This window comes from Ictidomys tridecemlineatus, chromosome 7, assembly GCF_052094955.1.
Source record: "Ictidomys tridecemlineatus isolate mIctTri1 chromosome 7, mIctTri1.hap1, whole genome shotgun sequence".
In the NCBI taxonomy this organism is placed as follows: domain Eukaryota; kingdom Metazoa; phylum Chordata; class Mammalia; order Rodentia; family Sciuridae; genus Ictidomys; species Ictidomys tridecemlineatus.
Genome location: NC_135483.1, coordinates 44033708 through 44056533, shown reverse-complemented (window position 1 = coordinate 44056533; position 22826 = coordinate 44033708). Strand labels below are relative to the sequence as shown.

At 35.6% G+C, this 22826-nt stretch overlaps 1 protein-coding gene across 1 annotated transcript in view; it reads left to right on the top strand.

The window, feature by feature from the left end:
* Window positions 1-22302, top strand: part of Decr1 (2,4-dienoyl-CoA reductase 1) — a 36725-nt gene extending 14423 nt beyond the window's left edge. The window contains exons 3-10 of the mRNA XM_005328638.5: window positions 1413-1470; window positions 1596-1682; window positions 2622-2769; window positions 14184-14283; window positions 19304-19376; window positions 21375-21521; window positions 21942-22004; window positions 22130-22302. Coding sequence (XP_005328695.1) covers window positions 1413-1470; window positions 1596-1682; window positions 2622-2769; window positions 14184-14283; window positions 19304-19376; window positions 21375-21521; window positions 21942-22004; window positions 22130-22189 — 736 coding nt within the window. The 3' untranslated portion in view covers window positions 22190-22302. The remainder of the gene's footprint in view (window positions 1-1412; window positions 1471-1595; window positions 1683-2621; window positions 2770-14183; window positions 14284-19303; window positions 19377-21374; window positions 21522-21941; window positions 22005-22129) is intronic.
* The last annotated feature ends 524 nt before the right edge of the window (window positions 22303-22826 follow it).

The window sequence follows — 22826 nt, the reverse complement described above, 5'->3', positions numbered from 1 at the left end:
GAAGAACCTGTCTGTGTCATAATATTGAAAACACTGCTTGCTGGATTGTTTGATTTGCATCCTAATCTTATATGAAGTATTCTGCAGATTACTAAATAAATTTCCTTGGAAAAAGTCATTATGATTGAGATGATAGAAACAAAGACAATTAAGGAACTGATAATATTTATTTTTCCCAAATCCAGCCCATAGATTTTTTTTTTCTGTGTATGAAGTTAAAAAGTACTATGTTGGGCTGTGGTTGTAGTTCAGTGGTCGAGTGCTTGTCTAGCATGTGTGAGGCCCTGGGTTCCATCCTCAGCACCACATAAAGATAAATAAATAAAAATAAATAAAGATGGTATTTTAAAAAAATACTTTAAAAACTTAAAGTATTTTTTTAAAAAAAGTACTATGTTGAGGCTGCTTTATTTTTCAGTGGGAGTGATTGTGATTACTGCTCAATTGATAATTAACCCTGTGGCAGGATATTAGAAGTTTTCCTTCCACTTTCTTTTAGATGCACAGATATTTCAGCACATCTGTTGTGATGAATCTGGGAAGGGTAAAACCAAGTGGAATGTGTATCTTCTTATTTAGGCATATCTGGTACCCTATATCTATAAGTCTGGAGCGCTGGAGACTAGCACAAGATCCACCCCTTCTTCCAGTTTTGAGTGGTATAAAATTTTAGGTATCTGAATGACAGTTACTGTGTCACTCACAAATGCTCATTGGCCAGAACATTTTTGTTTTTATGTTGCAATGTTTTTAAAAGTTTTATTTTCATTTTACTACTATATAGTTGTATATTCATGGTTTATTTTATATATTTCAAGGACATAAGATTCGGAAGGCATATAGGTTATTTGAATAACTTACTAACATTATAGCATAAATGTATTTATTTTTAATTTTTGTAAAGCTGACTCAGGTGGAAAAAACAGGTACAATGATTATAATTAAGGAAATAATTTAAATATTTCTCAAATAACTGGTATAAAAGTGCTCAATTTGGTAGTATATGCCAGTAATTCCAGTGGCTTGGGAGGCTGAGGCAGGAGGATTGTGAGTTCAAAGCCAGCCTCAGCAAAAGTGAGGTGCTAAGCAACTCAGTGAGTCCCTTTCTCTAAATAAAATACCAAATAGAACTGGGGATGTGGCTCAATGGCTGAGTGCCCCTGAGTTCAATCCCTGGTACCTCCGCCCCCCCCAAAAAGTGTCCAATTCAGTGACTTACTATCAAATATATAAAAATGGTTCAAATTTAACTTTTAAAATAAATTCATTCAAATTGATTTGTATGTAGATGTAATTCATATTTTCTCAAAAATGCATTACTTTAAGCTGTAGATTCTAATTTATGGAATTAAAAAGAAAAATATCTGAAGTCATTTCAGAACTCATGCATCATACCATGTGTTTATTTCTAGGAAGATTGATGTTTTGAAAGCTACTGCAGAACAAATTTCTTCTCAAACTGGAAATAAGGTAAATTCAAAAGCAGTCATTTAAATTAAATTTGTGAATTATAACATGTTTAAACAATTTACTCCTGTTTTGGTTTAGGAAGTCTGGGGAGTGTAGAATTCTTTTTCTCTCTTTGTTTTATGCAGGTTCATGCACTTCAGTGTGATGTGAGGGATCCTGATATGGTTCACAAGACTGTGTTGGAACTGATCAAAGTCGCAGGACTTCCTGATGTAAGTATATGGTGATGAAGACAAAGTGAGAGTCATTTGAAGTTGATAACACCCATCAGGATGCAAAAATGAAATAAACTCTTGATGTGAGCAAGGGCTATACAGAGAAGCACATGTTTTCTGTCCCTAGGAAAATGTTAATTCGGCTCAAAGCAGGGAAAAGATTAAGTGGACTGCTACCCTTCTTTCTTTCAGGAATACTTTAAAAATGCATTTATAATCATGGAACAAACTTGATTTCACTTTATGTAATAAGATTATGAAATAACAAGAGCAGTTAGTCCAAGAACACAATATCTAGTTTATATGATTCATGGTCTTTGCTTTTCTTAATAACTTTTGATTATCTCTTGGTGGAGGAGAACAATACAACTAAGAAAAACTACAAGAAGTTCCAAATTTCTCCTTCTAAAACCTGAGATATAAATGGACATTTTATTTGGTCCATTTATTAGAGATAAGCCATTTCTTCCAATAATCTCAAAGTGAGTACTTTTCTACATTAAAGATATTTTCAAACCATCTAATAATATTGAATCTGTCATACAACTAAGCAGTTGATCCTGAAGAAACAGGTCAATGACCAAGAGTTTCATTAAGTTAAAAAAAGTAAATAATAGAAATCCAGAGGCATTTCTTGAGGTTCCCTGAAATAGTGTAGTTACATGATAGACATGCTTACTCTGTCTTTTTTTTTCTTAATAATAGAACTACCCCAATTTAAAGACGTGTTAGGATTCTGAACTTGGGAAATAATAGATTTTCAGACTCCAAGAACATGAAACTGAACCCAATCTCATAGTATTGTTATAAAGGCTGACTGTGAACTTAAGCCGTATTATATTATTTGGATTAATAAGCTTCAAAAATAAAAGCCCTAGTGGGAAAATATTCTACCTTATCTGAAAGTTTCTATAACTTGCCTCATCCACTTATTAGATCGTGATAAACAACGCAGCAGGAAATTTTATTTCACCCACTGAAAGACTCTCTCCCAATGCTTGGAAGACCATAACAGACATAGTTCTAAATGGCACAGCCTATGTGACGCTTGAAATTGGAAAACAGCTTATTAAAGCACAGAAAGGTATGTTTGTTTATTCTTCCCATATTTATTAGGTCTCTCCTCTCTACAGATTCTGTACTAAACCCTGGGACACTTAAAAAAGAAAATGAAACAATCTTTACTGGAAGATTGGAATGGAATGGATGCTTAAATAACTACCATATTTTAGATGTAAGCCATAATATATACATGTTTCAAGGGCATTGGAAATCCAGATACAGAAATGACTTCCTCTCCCTAGCATCAGTCAGCAGATTGAGGAATAAAATGCAATTTGAGCTGAATGTTAAAAAAAAAAAAAAGTAGATGTGGAAAAGGGAAGGCAAGGAAATGTGTTGTACCTGGATAGAGAAGTCTGGTGAAGGGGAAAAAAAGAAGTGCTTTTTTAGGGAATGATGTGGATAGAGAAGGACAGAGAAGGCTAGGGAATGATTGTGGGGAGGTAGGTGAGGTATAGCCAGGAGAGTGCCCAATACCAAAATAGAGAGTTTGATGTTAATTCTTTCCATTGGAAGTATTTCATTAAGAACGTGACTTAATTCAAAAGGTAACTGGCAACAATGTGGGGCATGGAAAAGTTTAAAGAGACTCATTCAGGAGATCTTGTTTTTTTTTTTTTTTTTTTTTTTTAATTTTGGCATGTGGATACATGGCGTGGGAGATAAAGTAGTAGACACATAGAAAATACGAACTAGAGGCTTTACTAATTAGATAAAGGGATTTGTAGCTGGGATGAACAGTTTGGATGGTGATGACATCAATGAGATTGAGAATACTGGAGGGGGAGTAGATGTAGATGGAAATTACCACAATATTTTGGTTAGTACTATGAACAACTTTATTCAAGTTCTGTTGACATACATAGTAAACATGTATAACGTATATATGTGTATGTACACCTTTATGTGTAGGACCAACTTAATATATTCATTGACAAAAACTGCTGACTTGCGTGTACCAGGCCCTATGCTGCATGCCTGAGGCAGAGGTGGACAAGACTCTGTCGCTGAATAAGTTGGGCTTGTACCTTGAATGAGGGGGTGCTTTTCAGAGAGGGTAGAGAGCACTCTGGACAAGGACAAGAAGGAAGAATCCTCCTGATCATCAGGATGGCCTTTGAGGAGGGAGGGGAGAAAGGCAGACATGGAGTTGGCCAGGTTCCTCTTCCTGAGTCAGAAGACTTTGTCTTCTGAGGTTCAGTGTCTTCTTCTGTAGAGCATGGATAATCCTCAATCAGGCTTGAGAAAGGGTAGAAGGATGATGATGCAGAGGCACAGCTTCTTTTTTTGTTGTTGTTGTTTTTGGATACTAATAACTTCCATCCTTTCCCTGTAATGCTTGTTGAAATTTAAGTATCCGGTCACTTCACTGCAGCAAAGTGGATATGATTTAGATTTGAAGTTTATATACATTTTTTATTTACTTTCTGAAGGGATAGATAAATTTGGGGAGGGGGACAGGAAAAATGGGCTTACTTCTCTCTCCACTTCTCTTTTCTGGACTTTGTATTTTTCTTTTGTTTCTCTGTATCTTTCTGATTTTTTTCTCTCTTCTACCTCTTGCTTATGTCTTTATTTCTCTCTCTGCCTTTGTGAATTTTTCATTTTGGGGTATCTGTTTCTCTCTTTATCTTCATCTCTTTCATAATTTTGTCTTTCTCTGCCTCATTATCTCTTTCATTTCTTCTCTTGCCCATTTCTGTGACTCTTAGATTTCTGTCTGACTTTTTCTCATTATTGTCTTTCATTTTAACATAGACTTTGATCTATTTTTATTCATCACATTGGATTAAAATTCTATGGGCTTCATTAAAAATATATTAGGTAAGACTTTTAAAAGATGGAAGCCAGTTTTTATTCTTCCAAGATTCCTGTCAGTTATTGATGTAACCTGACAGAGTTTGGAGAACTTAGACCCCTGGGCCAAGGAAAGTACAGTGCAGAAGGGTCTATTCTAGCAATGGATCAACAGTGAAAGAGTTCAAGTGCTAAGATGACCTCTCAATTGTGTCAATGTGGATGAACCTGGAAGCCAGTTCAGGATCAGAAATGCATGGTAATCTGTGATCAAAAGTATGTTAAGTGGCTCAGCATGTAAGAAATCAATCAAGGAAAGATATTGGGGCAGTCACAGGAAAGACAAATTAATGGGTTTGAAGGTTTAGTCACAAGGGATATGGATAGCATAAAGACTGAATTTTTCTGTTAAATACTAGAATCAACAGGTAGCTTTGAAATTCACAAGAGGTGATGTTTTTGATCTATAATAAGAGTTATTTTGTTGAATTAGTCTTAATAAACATTTTAAACAGTTAAGGCTACTATAATAAGTTACTCTTCCCTCATCTTCCATAATCCAGTGCCCTCAACCTGTCCAATCTGTGTCCGTCCAGAACAGCTCTAGTTTGCCCCCTTATGCATGCTCTGACTAGAGTCATTCTTTCACTAAGCTATTCAGAATCATTTAGCCCAGCTTCAGTCCTACTGTTCAATGAAGGACTCCCTCATTAGAGGCTATAATGTAGACTTTAACATTTAAAACCAGGCTGCATGTTGTTCTTGTTTCATGGTAGAAGTCTCCTTTTCCTACCCATCAAGATCAACAAGGCTGGTTCCTTCTTTCTTACCTGTAAAACCCTTTCTATCCCTTTATATTCTTTCTCCACTTTTTTCTTATCATTGTGTCTTTTTTGGTAGCAGCGATTGAACCCAGGGAGCTTAACCACTGAGCCACATCTCCAGCCTCCTCTTTTTAGAGTCAGGGTCTCACTAAGTTGGTCCTTGCTAAGTTGTGAGGCTGGCTTTGAACTTGTGATCCTCCTGCCTCAGCCTCCTAAGCAGCTGGGATTTTAGGCTTGTGTCACTGTGCCTGGCTGTTTACTATTCTTATTGTGAAACACAGAGATGGTCCTTTGTTCATTCAGTGAAACCTTGTAGAAATACACAAAGGTAGTTGAGGATGTATTTAACCCTTCTTTCAATTGTGTCCTTCAACTTTACCTTTAGATGGAAAAGAAGATAACCAGATAGCTCACAGTAGAACAAAGGCAAATGGCTTGTGTTAGAACAGGAGGAGGAGAGCAGAATAGGCTTTGCATATTTGTCAGCAGTGTGAATGTGAGGTGTGTGTTGTAGAGATTTTAAGTATATAAGAACCATATGGGCACATTGTTTGGATCATGTCCAAGGCTTTCTTTAAGTGCATTTAGAGACTATTTGAAAACATACTTTTGGTAATCAATTGAAATTTTTATGGCAACATTAGTATCCTTTTAAAATCTCTTTTTGCTAGAGTTCCTTGCTAGTTGGGTAGAAGATTTCACTTCCATTTATTAAACAATCATGGAGTAACCATGGGTCTTTGTTATTTTGTGAAGATAATGTAAAGATTAGGTGATTTGTGAATTTTGAAAAGAAATCTTTGTTTTTTCTTTTTAACTATGTAGTAGGAAATTTTGTGGGGAGACTGTTTTTATATAGTAGTAAAGAATGATGGCTCTAGAACCAAATGGCTTAGCCTGATTACACTACTTATTAGTAGTGTAACTGAGGCAAGTTACTTCTCTGTGTCTCTTCCTCTTCTATTAATAATAATTCCTGGCCCAAGCTAATTCAGGTTAGCCATTAAATAAAAATGTTAATTTCCTCTGTAAATGTATTTTTAGGCTTCTTTTAGTGGACTGTTAAGTACCTGAACTTTAGCTTATGACTCATAATTAAAGGGATTAGAAAAACCAGAACCCTAGTTACCACTTATTGTAATTAAACTTGCAGGTTGCAACCTATATGAGAATGTGGTATATTAAAGATTTGAACAAGAAGAGTTGTTACTTAATAGATAATATTCCTTTATAAAGTGTTGCTCAATTTTCTTAAAAAATTATGTGGGCATTTGGCTAACTTTAAGAGCATTGATCTTTTTAGCTATTAGTCTGTGCTTTATTGAAAAATGGCTGAGAAACAGATTTCCTTGAGTTCCTCATCAAAGAAAAGTTTCTCTGCTTATGATTGTGGTAAGATTATTTGCCAGCAATAATAATAGAAGAGGTAAAACTGCAAACAATCACCTACTTGTGTGTTTAAAAGGTACAAGGGGTACCATACAATGCCTGGAGAGGCAGGAGATGAGGCTAAGAGATATGGACTTTATCCTCTGGAGATGAGTAATGTTTAACTGGAAGGTTTTAGGAAGAGATTGGTTCAGAGTGGAGATAAGACCTTGACTAATGGCTCAGAAGAGGGCCCAAAGAAAAGAGGTGTTAAAGATGAAGGAGAAAGAGACACAACCAATAAAAACATGATCTAGTTTTAAGAGTTGTGAATCCTAAACACTGGTGGAGGAGCTTATTATGTATATTGAGAATTGATGAGTTGAGAGCCCAGATGAAATGTGTAGACACATCTTTCCAGTGACATCCACCCACATTTGTAACAGTATCAAACTCCTTCTAGGTAAGCATGGAGAGGCAGTTGTGGGTGAATGGAATAAGAGATGACAGCAAGGAATTGAGTGATTAATTCATGTAATAGTCCAGCGTGAGCATCAGAAAATTAGAGTAGGAGGAAATTATAAGCCCAAAGAAGGAAAAGAAACACCAAGAATTTATAACAGAATTTTAAGAAAAACATGTAGTATAAAGGTGTGAGAGGATTAGAAGGACTGCACTGTATTCATTATTTTGTAATGATAACATAGATGAGGTGATGGCCTAATTGGAGAAGCACTGGAGATCAGCGGGGGTGGGATGTCATAGAGCTATAGGATTTATGATTTTATCCATGTGGGTGTTGCCACCAGGGTGATGGCAGAATCTGGGTTTGAGATGTGGGTATATATGTATTTGTAACTGTGAGGCCAGGAGTCAGATTATAATGAAAGTAGCAGAGTAGCTGCGAAGTCAAATGTAGAATCAGCTCAAGTTACAAATTATTAAAATTTTTTAATGATATAAAAAATGATATTATTAGTTTCAAAATGGGGCATTTTCTGTGAGATAGATGAGTAGTGGGTAGCCGAGGTATCTTTGTACTATACTGTGCTGTGGTAGTAGGAGCAAATGTGACTCCATTTTGTTTTATGACTTCATCCTGTAAAACAACCATGCCAAGTAGAAGAGTCATGACTGGGGCAAGATATTCTTTTCCTTTTGCTATAGAAACCTTTAAGAACACAAAACTACCTAATGGGGTATTGTTTCTGTAACTAGAGTAATGGGGCTCTGTTTCTGTAACTGGGGTGACTGGTCTAACTGTAATTGGTTAGGCTTCCCTCCGCTTGACTGTACTGTCCCGCTTCTGTAACCTGGCTTGCTTGCATTGGCTAGACCCCCTGAACATCCCTTTTGCGGTTTTCAGGCTTATAAGGAGTGCTCTTGCACAGCTTTATGTTCTGATCAGCCGCAACCGGTGCGCTTCAATAAAGGCTTAATTCGATTATACGTGAGTGGTCTGGAAGTCAGTTTATGAAACCCTGGGACGAAGCTTTAACTGTAACAGTGCCATCTCTGTTGGCCGTTGGAACCAAAACTATTCATTGACTGGCATACTTTTCATTCTTTGTATTGAAACAAGATTTTAGAGCTTTTGAGTCTTCTTCTGAAATTGGACCCAATCTTATGCACATTTTATTATTTTAATATGCAGTATGATTTTTAATATTTCTGTATTATGCAATTTTTTTCTACTTTAGAATAATGAGGACAGGCTAGCATAATTTTAAATTTCATTTATATTTTTTAGTTATTACTTATGGGTATGGTTCTTTACAGTGAAAGAATATGAAGCAGAGACAATCAAGGGAAAAGGTATACCTGGCCAAGTCTGGGGAGAACAGCTTTTAGAATCCTCTCCCACTGGAATTACACAGGGCAATTTTAGTTCTCCTTTCTTTACATCCTTGCCAGCATTTGTAGTTTTTTGTCTTTTTGATAATAGCCATTCTAACTGGGGTGAAATGGTATCTCATTTTAGTTTCGATTTGCATGTCCGTGATAATTAATGATATTAAGCTTTTTTTTTTAATATACTCATTTGTATATTATCTTTCGGGAAATGTCTGTTCAGATCATTTGCCTATTTTAAATTGGATGTGTTTTTGCTGTTGAGCTTTTGAATTCCTTATATATTCTGGACATTAATCTCTGCTTGGCTAAATAGTTTGCAAACATTTTCTCTCATTCTGTTGGTTGTATCTTCAGTCTGTTTCTTTTGTTATGCAGAAGCTTTTTAGTTTGGTGTAATATTATTCATTTATTTTTGTTTTTGTTGCTTGTGCTTTTGGGGGCTTATGCAAAAAATTCTTGCTCATTCCAATATCCTGAGTTTTTACCTCTATGTTTTATAGTTTCAGGTCTTAGATTTGGGTCTTTGATCCATTATGAGTTAAGTTTTGAAACTGATCAAAGGTAGAGATTTAGTTCCATTCTTCTGCATGTGAATATTCAGTTGTTTCTCTAGCACCATTTATTGACAAGAGTGACAAGAGTGTCCTTTCTCCATCATATTTTTTTTTCTTTTTTTTTTTTTCTTTTAGTACCAGGGATTGAACTCAGGGGTACTTGACTACGAGCCACATCCTCAGCCCTATTTTGTGTTCTATTTAGAGACAAGGTCTCACTGAGTTGCTTATTGCCTAGCAGTTGCTGAGGCTGGCTTTGAACTCGTAATTCTCCTATCTCAGTCTCCCAGGCTGATGGGATTATAGGCATGCACCACTGTGCCTGTTCTTGATATTCTTGGCACTTTTGTCAAAAAATTAGTTGACTATTATGTAAGTACATGGATTTATTTCTGGGTTCTGTATTCTGTTCCATGGTCTCTCTGTTGGGGTCTTTTGTTTGTTTTTGTTTTGATACTGGGGATTGAACCCAGGGGCACTTAACCACTGAGCCATATTCCCAGCCCTTTTTATATTTTATATAGAGACAGAGTCTCACTAAGTTGCTTAGGGTCTCACTAAGTTACTGAGACTGGCTTTGAACTTACAATCCTCCTGCCTCAGCCTCCTAAACCAATGGGATTACAGGCCTAGCTCTGGGCCCAGCTCTGGGTTCCATTTTGTAGCCTAATATTGCTCCCTTTCTCCATTTTCTTGGTCTCAGTAAATAACATGAATTCATTTTTGTTGTCTGTATTGGGCTGTTAGAAACTTGCTACTTATAAACACCTTCTATGGCAATTATTTTCATTGAAATGACTGGCTTTCCTACAAAAAGAAAATGTATCTGTGACTAGCCCTGAAAATCTTTACTTTGAACTTCTGGTCCCACTGTTTGTTTTTGAAGTCTAGCTGCTAATTGTTTCACCATGTAGCATTCATTCCTACTGGAACAGTGCAGTTTCAAAGTTCTCTTCCTGTTTATGCTCAGGGAAAATAAAAAATGAGCAGTATTTAATTCTAAGTAGTAATAAAACCTACAGGGAGAAAGAGAAGTATGCAATAACTTTTCTTTTTTGGCCTCTAAATGACATATAAAGGCTTAACTTCTTCTCTCCCACACTTGGAAAAAACATCCATTTAATCTTAGTTGAGAGATAGTGCACTTTCTGTTGGAGCATTTGTTTTGTGTAAGTAACTGGCACTCTTGAGGTGGTTTTTAGATTTCAGTATAAGAATCATGCAGTTAGCATCTGGTGTCTGGGCACTGTGATGAAGCACACTAGTGTTCTGCATCCTTCCGCTCTAACAGAGTAAGATTTTGGAAGCAAAGGAGTTTTCAGAGATCTGAAAAGCTGAGGTTGATATATAAAAGGAGTCACCAGAATGACTAACATCACTGATCTTATTTTTCATATCCTCAAAATGGTACTCCTGCCCCCTCCTCCACCTCCATGTTCTCTAGCATGTGCTGAGAAAAAGCAAATGCTGAGGGCAAGAGAAACTAAATATGTGGAAGAGAAAAAAGAAATTATCTAAATGTTTTTCAGAATACTTCCCTTATAGTCTTTTAACTTCTTAAAGCATGTTTTATAAAATATATAAATGTATTTTGATCCTTTTGCAAATATTAGAATATTTTCTTTTCCCAGTGCTGAAACTAAAGACATAGAAAATCACTGATTTCCTTGGAGCTAAGATTACTCTTTTAATCTTTCATTAATCTATTTTATTTATGGAGAACCTGCAATATTGCGGATACTATGGAAATCGATACGTAGTATTATTTGTAGTGTACCTTTATACCATCTGTTTTTTCCTCCCTTTTTACTTAATTTTTCTTGTGTTTTAGTATTTTTATAGAGTCAATTATTTTTAAAAGAAATTTAAAAACAAAAGAAAATATCTTCTATTTACATACTGTGTGTTTTAGTCAGCTTTTTCACTGCTATGATTAAAGGATCTGACTAGAACAACTGTAGAGGAAGAAAAGTTTATTTGAGGGCTCATGGTGTCAGAGGTCTTAGATCATTGAATGATGGCTCTATTCCTCAGGGCTCATGATGAGGCTGAACATCATGGCAGGAGAGGGTGGTAGAGGGAAACAGCTCACATCACAGTGATTAGGAAACAGAGGGAGATTCCACTCTCCAGATACAAATATATACCCAAAGCTACACTCTAATTCCCACCTCCTTCAGCCACACCCTACCACTTTAGTTAATCCTTATAAGGAGATTAAATCATCGATTGGGTTAAGACTCACAACCCAATCATTTCTCTTCTGAATCTTTCACTGTCTTACATGTGAGCTTTTGGGGGACACCTCACATCCAAGCCATTTGAGTTTGTTAGCTTTTCATCACTGTGACAAAATACCTGAGAAAATCAACTTAAATAAGGAAAGATCTCTCTGTCTTTTTTTGGGGGGGGGGGTGCCAAGGATTGAACTCAGGAGCACATAACCACTGATCCACATCCCAGCTCTTTTTTTTTTTTTTTTGCATTTTATTTAGAGACAGGGTTTCACTGAGTTGCTTAGTGCCTCACTGTTGCTGCGGCTGGCTTTGAACTCTTAATTTTCCTGCCTCTGCCTCCTAAGCTGCTGGGATTACAACAAAAGTCATTTTTGACTCATGATTTCAGAAGTTTCAATCCATGTTTGGCCTGCTTCACTGTCTGGGCCTGTGGTGAGACTATAATCATTATGGAAAGAGATGATGTTGTACATCTGCTCAGAGAAAAATGAGAGAGGGAGACACAGAGCGAGAGAGAGAGAAAGACAGAGACAGAGACAGAGACAGAAAGAGAAGCCAGGGACAAGATACACCATTCAGATGCTCAACCCCCATGACCTACCTCTTCTAACTAGCTTCTGCCTTCTTCCAATAGCACCACCAACTGTGGACCAAACCTTTAACACCTGAGCCATTGATGGACATTCCATATCTGGACCATAACACCTACATATTTACCATTTCTGATATTAATCATTTTTTCTGATGATCTGTATTTCTTTCATTTAACCTAATGAACTTTTTTCAAAACATATTTTAGTGCAGGTCTAGCAGCAATGGATTCTCTCAGCATTTGTGTATCAGAAAATATCACCTTAATTTTTGAAGGATTTTTTTTTTACTAGATATAGAATTCAGGGTTGACTCCACACACCTTAAAGATACCATTCCATGGTCTTATAGTTTATACTGTTTTTGATGAGAAGTCATGAGAAATATTATGTGTTCCCTGATTACCAAGCCATCCCACCTTACCTCTCAGCTGCTATTGAGCCTTTCTCTTTATCCCTGCTATTAAGTGGTTGATTGTAATATGCCTTAGTGGGTTTTTCCTTCTTCTGTTTATTGTGCTTGGGATTTGTTCAGCTCTCTGGAAAGTGGCAGTTTTTACCAAATTTGGAAATTTTTTCTCAAGTATTTTTTTCTTCCTTTATAGACTCCAATTCTACATATATTAGAAGGTTCAATATTGTTCCATAGGTCACTGAGGCTCTGGCCTTTTAAAAAATTTTTGGTCACCTATTTCCCCTTTTTGTCCTTTGTATTGAATACTTTTATTGTTCGGTCTTTAAGTTCATAGATAATTTCTTCTGCAGCTAAACTCATTCATTTAATTTTTTCCAAGTATTTTTTCTGTTAAAAAAATTCTATTTATTTCTATTTTTTTATTTTCTATTTTTTCATTATATTTTTTTCTTTGAAATCTTTTAGCATGTTAATAATTCCACCCTCCCCCCCCCCCGCCCCTACTGGGACTTGAACTCAGGGGCACATCTCCAATGCTTTTATTTTATTTTGAGGTAAGGTTTCCAAGGCTAGTCTCAAACTTGAAATCCTCTAACCTTAGCCTCCCATGTCATTAGGGTTATAGATGTGCACTGCTGTGTCTGGTTTATAGTAGCCTTTTAAAGGTCTTTGCTCATTCTGTATTCTCTGCTATTTCTGAGATTCTTTCTGTTAATTGATATTTGTCCTGGTTATATTTCTAAGTCTTTCTATTTGAAGTAATTCTTGATTGCATGCTGTGAAATATGTTGTTGTTGTATATGTGTTCCTTATTTTAAGTTTCCTTTTGAGGTATGTTGAATTTTATTTTAACAAGCAGATAAATTATTTGTGGATTGGCTCAATCATTTTAAGGTGTAGAGTAGCCTTTACTTTCAGATTAATTGAGCCCTCCTACTAAGCTCTCTTTCTTGAGCTCTCTATAGAAAGCGCTGAATGTTCAATGAAGCTCTTTAGAGCTCCTGTGTCTCCTGTCCTATGTGAGCTCTGGAGTTGTTCAGCTTAGAGCTCCCTAGAAATTGTTTTTTGCCTGTCCTTATGGAATTTCACTCTTATGTGCATACCTCAGCATTTGGCCAGACTCAAGTAGACTGTGAAAAATTATAGTGCTCCATCCCTGCTTAGTTTCCTCAGTCTCCCCAAACTCTGATTGCTATCTTAGCTGAGTGCCATTTTCTGCTTGGATTCTTTTTCCCTATGGCACAGTCTATGTGGTACCTTTAGGCAAAATCCCAAGATGATCTTAGGGCCCCAGGATGATCTTAGGGCTCATTTCATTCATTTTCCTTCTGTCAAGTATCACTGTCCTTCTCTGCCCCTTGTACAGTATCTGAAAATAGTTGTATCATGTTTTTTGTTTAGTTTTTCTGATGTTTACAAAAAGATGAAAAGTCTTTCATGGCTAAAGGCAGAAGTTCATGATAATTTTATTTTAAGTATTACTTATTTTTGTTTAAGTGGTACTTAGTTAATGGGAATCCCAACTAGCTGATTATAGAAGATGTTGTAGGGACATTTCTTTGAGGTTAGAGCCTTTGTTTTGACTTACTAGATATATAATTCTAAGTATGTACAGACTGGGCCATCTAAAGAAAGCAAGATTGGTAGCAAGATATAACATTTTTCTTAGAAAAAATAAAAAATACTTTAGTTTTTGTGATACTCCCTTGAATCAGATTCTGTTCATGTAAATATTGCCTTCCTGATGGAAATGTATGTGGCTGTATTATTAATTGACTGTATCCTTTAACATTTTAGGAGCAGCATTTCTTGCCATTACAACTATTTATGCTGAGACTGGATCTGGTTTTGTAGTACCAAGTGCTTCTTCCAAAGCAGGTGTGGAAGCCATGAACAAGTGAGAACTACTTTACTACCTCTTGCTGAAGATAGCTCATGGAACTGAAATTCCTGTTTTCTAGTCTTCACCCAAAGAAAAATAAAACAAGACAAATTGAATTCACTAAGAGACACACATTCTCCTGAATTAATTTTATTTTTCTGTAGCAGCACTATAAATAGAACTTTTTATAGTTGTGGAAATGTCCTATAATTCCAATATACAACAGCCACATGTAGCCACTGAATCCTTGAAATGTAGCTACTGTGACTGAGAAACTAATTTTTGAAAAAAAAATTTAATAGTCACTTGGGGCCAGTATCTACTAATTAGGTACCACAGGACTACAGCCTTTTCCACTCTACCATGTGTCTTTACTAATGCCATTTCGAAACTTGTGAACAAATCTTCATCCTTTTATTTTTCCTACTGTGCAAGATTAATGGGGCTAACACAGTCCATGAGCACTTACCAAGATTAGTGGCTTTTCCTTGGCAGATTAGGTGTCTTTTTGAGTTTGTTTTCCCCATTGTATTTGATGTTATGGGAGTTTTCATTGCTTGTCTGGTTTAATAATCCTGTAATATATTTCTTTCCTTTCAGCCTCTTCCCCTTTTATTTTTTGTTCACATTCTCACCAGAAGTATTATTTTTTATATATATATGTGTATATATGATATTCCCTAGATAAAAACCTTTGCTCATATTCCATTAGTGTTTGGAATAAAAGCTGTAACTAAGAATGGCATTCTAAACAGACTTGTCCCTGGCCTTTGTGTTTTTAATCAATTTATTCAATAAGTGTTTTTTGTGTGCATGCCTTTGTGCAGAAACCAAGGATGTGGTTGTTATGAAAATAGAACAGCCTTGGTCCTCACCTATTTATATTTTTACACCATTTCATCCATTATTCCTGTGTTTTAATTTTCATTGAATTGTTTCACTTTTCCTTAAACATGCCAGTAGACAATTTCTTTGGTGTTGGGGATTGAATCCAGGGGTGCTTTACCACTGAGCCACATCCCCAGCCTTTTTATGTTTTATTTTGAGACAGCGTCTCACTAAGTAATAGAAGCTATCCTCAAACTTGTGGTCCTCCTGCCTCAGCTTCCCTTCTTACTGGGCTTACAGATGGGTACCACACTATGCCTAGCTTATGCTAAACATTTTTATGTCTCTAACTGGGCTGTTGTTGTATTTGCTATGATATATTCTCTACTTACCTCTATGGCCATGTTTCCTCATTACACAGAATTAATTATCACTTACTCTCTATGCCTTAAGTCTTTGTTTAATCCAATCTAGTGAGAAGACATACACACTGAAAAATAGATTCTAGATGAACTTAAAATATGTTGATGTAGCAGGGACACAGAGAAAGGAAAGATAGACTTTTAAACATAACATTAAAGCTGACTTCCCCACTGGGGTGTGAGATCTATGAGAGGAGGGACCGTATTCTTGTGTCCTCATTACCCAGTAGGATTCTGGCACATCGCTGATGTTCAGTGCTTGTTGATCTGCATTTCTGTTCTGTTCTTCCTCAAGTTTCAAAATCTCTTAACATTTAGATCTACAGTAACACATTTGTTGAGACAGAAAGAGAATTATTTTGTATCTTAGTCCATTTTGTGCTGCTATAAAAGAATACTTGAGCTGGATGCGGTGGTGCACACCTGTAATCCCAGCAAGTAGGGAAACCGAGGATCACAAGTTCAAAGCCAGCCTTGGAGATTTAGTGGGACTCTGTCTCAAATAAAAGGAGGGGGGCTGGGACTGTAGCTCAGTGGTAGAGCACTTGCCTAGCATGTGTGAGGCATTGAGTTTTATCTTAGCACTACATAAAAATAAACAGGATGAAGGCATGCTGTCTATCTACAACTACAAAAACAGTAAATAAATAAAGAATAAAAAATAAATAAAAGAAAAGAAGGGCCGGGAACACAGGTTCAATCTCTGGCACCCAAAAAACAAAACAAACCCTGAAACTGGGTAATTTATAACAGGTCATTTATAAAGAAGTGATTTATTTATTCATAATTTTGGAGGCTGGGAAATCCAATATCAAGTTGCCAGAATCTGGCAACAGCCTTTTTGCTACATCCTTCCATGGCACAAAATGAAGAGAAAGCAAGAGGGGGGTCAACTTTGATTTATGAGAAGCCATTCTCGCCACAACTAACACGTTTCTGATTTAACATTAATTTATTCTGCTCTCATGGCTTAATCACCTCTTATTAGGTCTCACCTCCCCAAACTATTGTTTGAGTATAAAATTTCTAATGCATGACCTTTGGAGACACAGTCAAACTATAGAAACTTTATTCAGAAGTTAAATCTTGTTCTGAATGATTACCTTTTTTTTTAATGTCAGAAAGAATTGGAAATAAAGGATGAAAACATGATAGCATTTGTGTAATGTCAGCATTTGTTTCATTGGCACCTTTGACTCTTTGTTAGAGGTTTCAATTTCATATCCTTTCAGGACTTGAATTCCATGTGGCTTTTCTTTGTGTTCCTACATAGTGTATTGAACTTAATAAATGCTCAATAAATATGTGCTTTTTTTTAATAGCCTGAACTAACTAACCCTTTTTTCTACTTTATAGTACACAGTCAACTGGATAAAGGCCTGTAGATTCCCAAATATTGCATGTTGTTTGCACCTTTGCCCTTTACTCATACTGACGCATATGCCTGAGCTGTCTTTCTTTCTCCATATGCCTGGATTCCCGCATCCCTGCCATCATCCCTGCATCCCTGCCGTCACCTTCTGCAGCAAACTCAATCTTTTTTAAGTGCCAGCTTCTATACCACCTCTTCAGGGGAGCCTTCCCTGCCCTCTCAGTTTGAGTAGATATCTTGTCCTTCAAGCAGCCATGACACACTTTACATTATTCCAGGTACAATAAGTATACAACCAAATTGGCATCTCGTCAGATAGACGACTCTTTTGAGAACAGACACTGACTTCCTTACTGGGTACTACACAGTACTTATAGAGTGTTGGTGTTTATGATCAACATTTGTTGCGAGAATAGTAATGGCTAATGTGTTGAGTATATTGTACTTCAACTTAACATGCAGATCTAACCAAATGAGATAGATTCCTTGTCCTGTTCTTCAGTATATAACTTAGCTTAATGAAAGCAGATAGATTGTGCTAGCATGAAACAGATTTATCTGGTTTACCTCTTAGAAGAGATAGGATGGCTTTTCTTCTAGGTAGATTTCCTTACTAAGTTGCTCAGTATTTCACCAGATGACAGATTCTGCTTGGCTGAGTAATTCTGTTAAAACATAAAGTTACTACTTCTCCAGCACTTTGGAGTAGGTATACTGTAGGTACATGCCTATGGTAGGTATGGTCATGAATATTATTAAAAGGACCATTCAGAGAAGCAATTTTTATTTTATGTATGATTTGCCTGAAAGAGATGCTACCCACCCATTTTTCTAAAATGCATCTAAGGTAAAAAGTGTATCACAGTGAAGACTACTATTATGTATGGTTGTTATTCACCTAAAATTAAAAAATAAATAAATAAAATGCATCTATAACTAAGTCAGAGTAACAGACTGAACTGTTTCACATGTGCCCTATCACACACAACTGGTTTTACTGAATTGACCTTTGAAGTACTGTCTGACTATAATAAGGATATCTTATAGTTTCATTAAACTTATCCTTTTTTTTTATCCACTGCAAAGATATAATGTCTTAAGGACATTTTTATGTTATACAGTTTTCCTTTTATAAATCTTCTCGGAAGAAATATTCTAATTTTTGTATCAGAAACAATTGTGCTTTTCTAAAGCATTAGCTTGCTCCTTTTTTTTTTTTTTAAAGAGAGTGAGAAAGAGAATTTTTAAAAATATTTTTATTTTTCAGTTCTTGGCAGACACAACACCTTTGTTTGTATGTGGTGCTGAGGATCGAATCCGGGCCTCACGCATGCCAGGCGAGCGCGCGACCGCTTGAGCCACATCCCCAGCCCTAGCTTGCTCCTTTTTGTGGGGCACTGTGAACCATGATTAGGCTTACCTTTTTTATACAGGGTTATAGAAAGAGTGGATAGAAATTTGTGACCTGCCTATTACAATCATATGAAACATCATAAGATATTTAGAGGTTTATTTCATTCTTTGCCCTTGTATTTCTTCTCCTTTTCTTTTTCCTTGCCTTTCCTGTCTTCTCATTTGCATTATCTATTATCTATACTTTTAAGCTACCCTAACTCATTAATTGAAACTAAATTAAGTTTCTGTATACACACAAATATACCTACAGTATAAATTCATAAAATGCGTTTATATTTTTTAAAAAATGATGATCTGTCAAGTATGTTTGTCAAACAGTTTGTTTCAAGTTTCCATGTTTGCTATTAATGTTATATTTTGCTTCAAGACATTTAGTAAGGTTCCATTAGATTTTTATTACCTTTAAAGCTTAATTCAACAATTATATTAAAGACTAGTTAAACATGGATGTGGTTGATATTTTAAGTCTATGTAATTCACTTCTTATTCAATTAAAGTACTTGTGATGCTGCAGACATTGGAGTCCAGTGCCCAGGGTTACAAGTAAAATTATAATGAACTTTGTAAATGTAGTATTGAACTCCAGAAAATGGGAGGGAAAGGCTTGAAGCTTTCATATTTTTATGTGCCTAGTGTATACCAACTCTAAAATCTGTGTCAATACTATATTTCTTGTTCTACAGTGTAAATGATAAGTGGCATAGTGAGTAAGGACATTAAAACAAATGGTAGTGGTACAGCAGAGTGACTCAGGGCACAAACTCTGGGGCTAGACCACTTGAGGTTGATAGATTAGTCATATAACCTAGGGAAAATGATTTCGCCTGTCTTTACCTTCACTTTACCTTATCTGTAACTTAGGAAGTAATACTATTATGTACCTAGAGGGGTATTATAATCTTTGGTGTGGATTAAGAATGTAGTGAATCTTGATTATTTGTGGTTCTCAGAATATGGTGTAATCTTTTTAATGTGTTTTGTCTTTTTAAATTTTTAGGTCCCTTGCAGCTGAATGGGGTAAATATGGAATGCGATTCAATGTAATTCAGCCGGGGCCTATAAAAACTAAAGTAAGTTATAGTTGCCTTATTTTAACAATGTAAATGATTAAAGAATGAAGCAGTGATGAATGCATTCTGGGTGGCATAGGAAGGACTGTCCACTATGGAAGAGAGCTTTTGGCATTGTTCAACATGAGAAATAATGGGATGGGAAGGGATATAGCAGCTGTGGAACATCATGATGAGGTCTGTTTCATTGTCTTCTAGGACCTTTTACACCGTCAGTACTGACTTGTTTTTCCAATTTGCTTCTGTTATTGTAATCTGTTTTTGTCTGGTATTTTTTTCATTTTTTGCCAAATTTTAAGAACACTTGTTACTTTGACTTCTTTTCTTTTTTTAATCATGGAAATGTAACTATATTTTTAGTTTAAGAAGTGCCCTAAAATTTGATCATGAAGGCTCGGTCTTGCTATAGGTAGCATTTTCTTTGACTCATTCCTGTGCCTTTTCACTTTCCATCAATTATGGATGTCATCCAACTCCTACGTTTCTCTGATTAAAAATCCTCCCAAAGGCATGCATTTCACCTATAATTAATAATCCTTACAGATACTCATTGCAACTCATAATTATCACTAATGCTGCTACAGATGTTGCTCAGAATGTCCACAGGTTCTCTGTTCTCTAACATTACCCCCAGATAATTTGACTTTAACACTTTTTGTTAGCATGTGAAACAAGATTTTATAATCTCAACTGGGTTATGGCTGGAAAACCTAGTCAAAATGCATAAGAATATAATAAATAATACTAAAGAACATTTGGGTGGCAAGTAGCTCTGGGATATTAAATTTTAACATGGAAATGGCAAGAACAATTTATTTAGCTGTTTAATGTGTGGAATGAAAAAATTACCAGAGTGAAGCTTGATTGAATATCTTCTTATCTGACACTTTAATAATAAAGAATCTAATAAAAGCAGGGAAAATATAACTCAAAAACATTTATTAAAACACATGGCTTAGTGTGGTCTGTGCTCAGAAATATCTGAAAAGAATTCTGCAGTCACAGAAACTTATTCCTTAGACTCCAATATCTAGGAAAGATCACTTTCATGTTACTATTTATTTAACATACATTTAATGAGTGGCCACTGTGCACAAAAGTACTGGGAATGATACAGCAACATTTGTGACAAAGTTCTTGCTATCAAGGAACTTATAGTCTAGCAGTGGAAATATGACTTCTACCCAAAGATTAGGTACATAGTTTTAAAGAAATTAAAGAAAGCAGAAGCTCTTTAGCAAGTACAGATAGAACCAGGGTTGGGACCAGTGTCTATGCCCTATCTGCCTAGGGAGAACTGGAGGACCTATAAAGAGTCTCAGGTGTGTGTTCTGTCTCAGAACTGTTGAGAAACACCATTACCTACAATTCAAGGCTCTAGGACTGAAAGCTCCAGTCATTTTTATTGATCAGCGCATATCTATACCTCATCTTGCTCTGTTCCTGCACATCATTAACATAAAAACAAATTGGCTAAGTTAGTTATGGTTTTTCTTTAAGATCTACGTGATTTTAATATCATAACATGCTTGTTTTATTCCTTTCCTATTATTCTGGGAAGAAGAAAAGAAAGTACCTCCTACTTGAGTAACTTTTCTCTGTTCACTAAATGAAATGACCAGTAATTCCACTGCCTCCACCACACTGAGCTTATACATTTTTCAGAGGACTTTTGTATACATTTGCTCATTTGATGTTTATAACTTGGTGAGGTAGCTAAGGTACATGTCCTCCTTTTACAGAGAAGAAACTAAGATTAATAGTTATGTTTTCCATTGATTTTTTAAATTTCAAATTTAGGTAAAATGACCTGTTTTGGCTTAAAGTGAATATTAAAGAATTTATTGAAATTCTGTCATTCACAAAGCCTAAGGTACAAACAGGCTACCATAGTAGAATTTCATTTTTTGCAAATTTAAGTAGGAAAATAGTTGGATTAAACACACACACACACACACACAAAAAAAAAAAACCCTAATGATTTTCTTAATTTTAAAGGGTGCCTTTAGCCGTATGGACCCAGCTGGGACATTTGAGAAAGAAATGATTGACAGAATTCCCTGTGGACGACTGGGGACCATGGAAGAACTTGCAAATCTTGCTGTTTTTCTTTGTAGTGATTATGCTTCTTGGATTAATGGAGCAGTAAGCATTTCATCTCTTGACTTTTGAGGAGTTTGGGAAGCCTTAATTTGGAAGCAGTTCTGATAATGTTGCATATAAATATGATTTAAAATATTTATTTAGCTGTAAATAATATAAAAATATTACATTTTAGCCCATAAAAATTATTCAATAAATTATTTTATTAATTGCAGGTTACCCTGGTAGGCACAGCTTTAAGATGATCTTTTAAGATTGGGTAGAATTTGAAATTGTGGAGTTGTTGGAAAGAGTATTCTAAATAGAATATATCAGTTTAACTTTAATCATCAGTTTTATTCTTTAAAATTTGGTTTTGAAAGTACTAAGGAGATATTTCAACCAATTAGGAAAAGAAAATGGGAATGATTAAGAAGCTTTTCAAAAGAAGCTAGTTTCAGAGTTTTTAATTTTTTTTTTCAGACTATTAGATTTGATGGTGGAGAGGAAGTATTTATATCAGGTGAATTCAACAGCCTAAAGAAGGTAATGCCATTTTGTGTATATAATCAATATTAGTAGCTAGCAATATTATATGCTAAATATTATATGCTAAACTTTGTAAATATGCAAGAACCCCTTTAAATTGACATTGTTTTTTCTTCTATCAGGTCACCAAGGAGGAGTGGGACACAATAGAGGGACTCATCCGAAAGACAAAGGGCTCTTAAGATCACTCTGGCCTTAATCTTCGGTGCCGTAAAATTTAGAGACTAAAAATGATATAAATTGACTGAAATCTTTCAAGTATTTTCAAGTCTAATAAATTGTTAATTAACAAGCATTTGCTAAGAGTATACTGTGTACCTGGCTAGTGGAAGTTATTACATATTTAAAGATGAATAAGATAGGATATCACCTGTTCAGTTTTTTTGTTTTGTTAAGTAGGTGGGAGAGTGGAGAAAGGCCTAGAGGTGAAAAGTGCTTAAAAGTACAGAGTGAGGCACTGGTAGTTGTGATCTGGAAAGTCAAGGGAAACCTGATGGTGAGAGTAGCATGTAAGTTGCATATTACACTATGCTTATTGTGCTAGGGCATAAAAGAAAGAAATCTACACTAAATTCAATGGATTCCACCTTTCTAATAATTTCTTTTTCATTAAACTTATGAATTATCTTCTTTTTTTAAATTTGAAGTTACTCATTTTCTTTAGTTATACCTGACAGTGGTACATATTTTAACATATTATACATACATGGAATATAACTTCCCCTTCTTGTGGTTGTACATAATGTGGAGTCATGTATTCATACGTGAACATAGGAAAGTTATGTCGAATTCATTCTACTGTCTTTCCTATTCCCATCC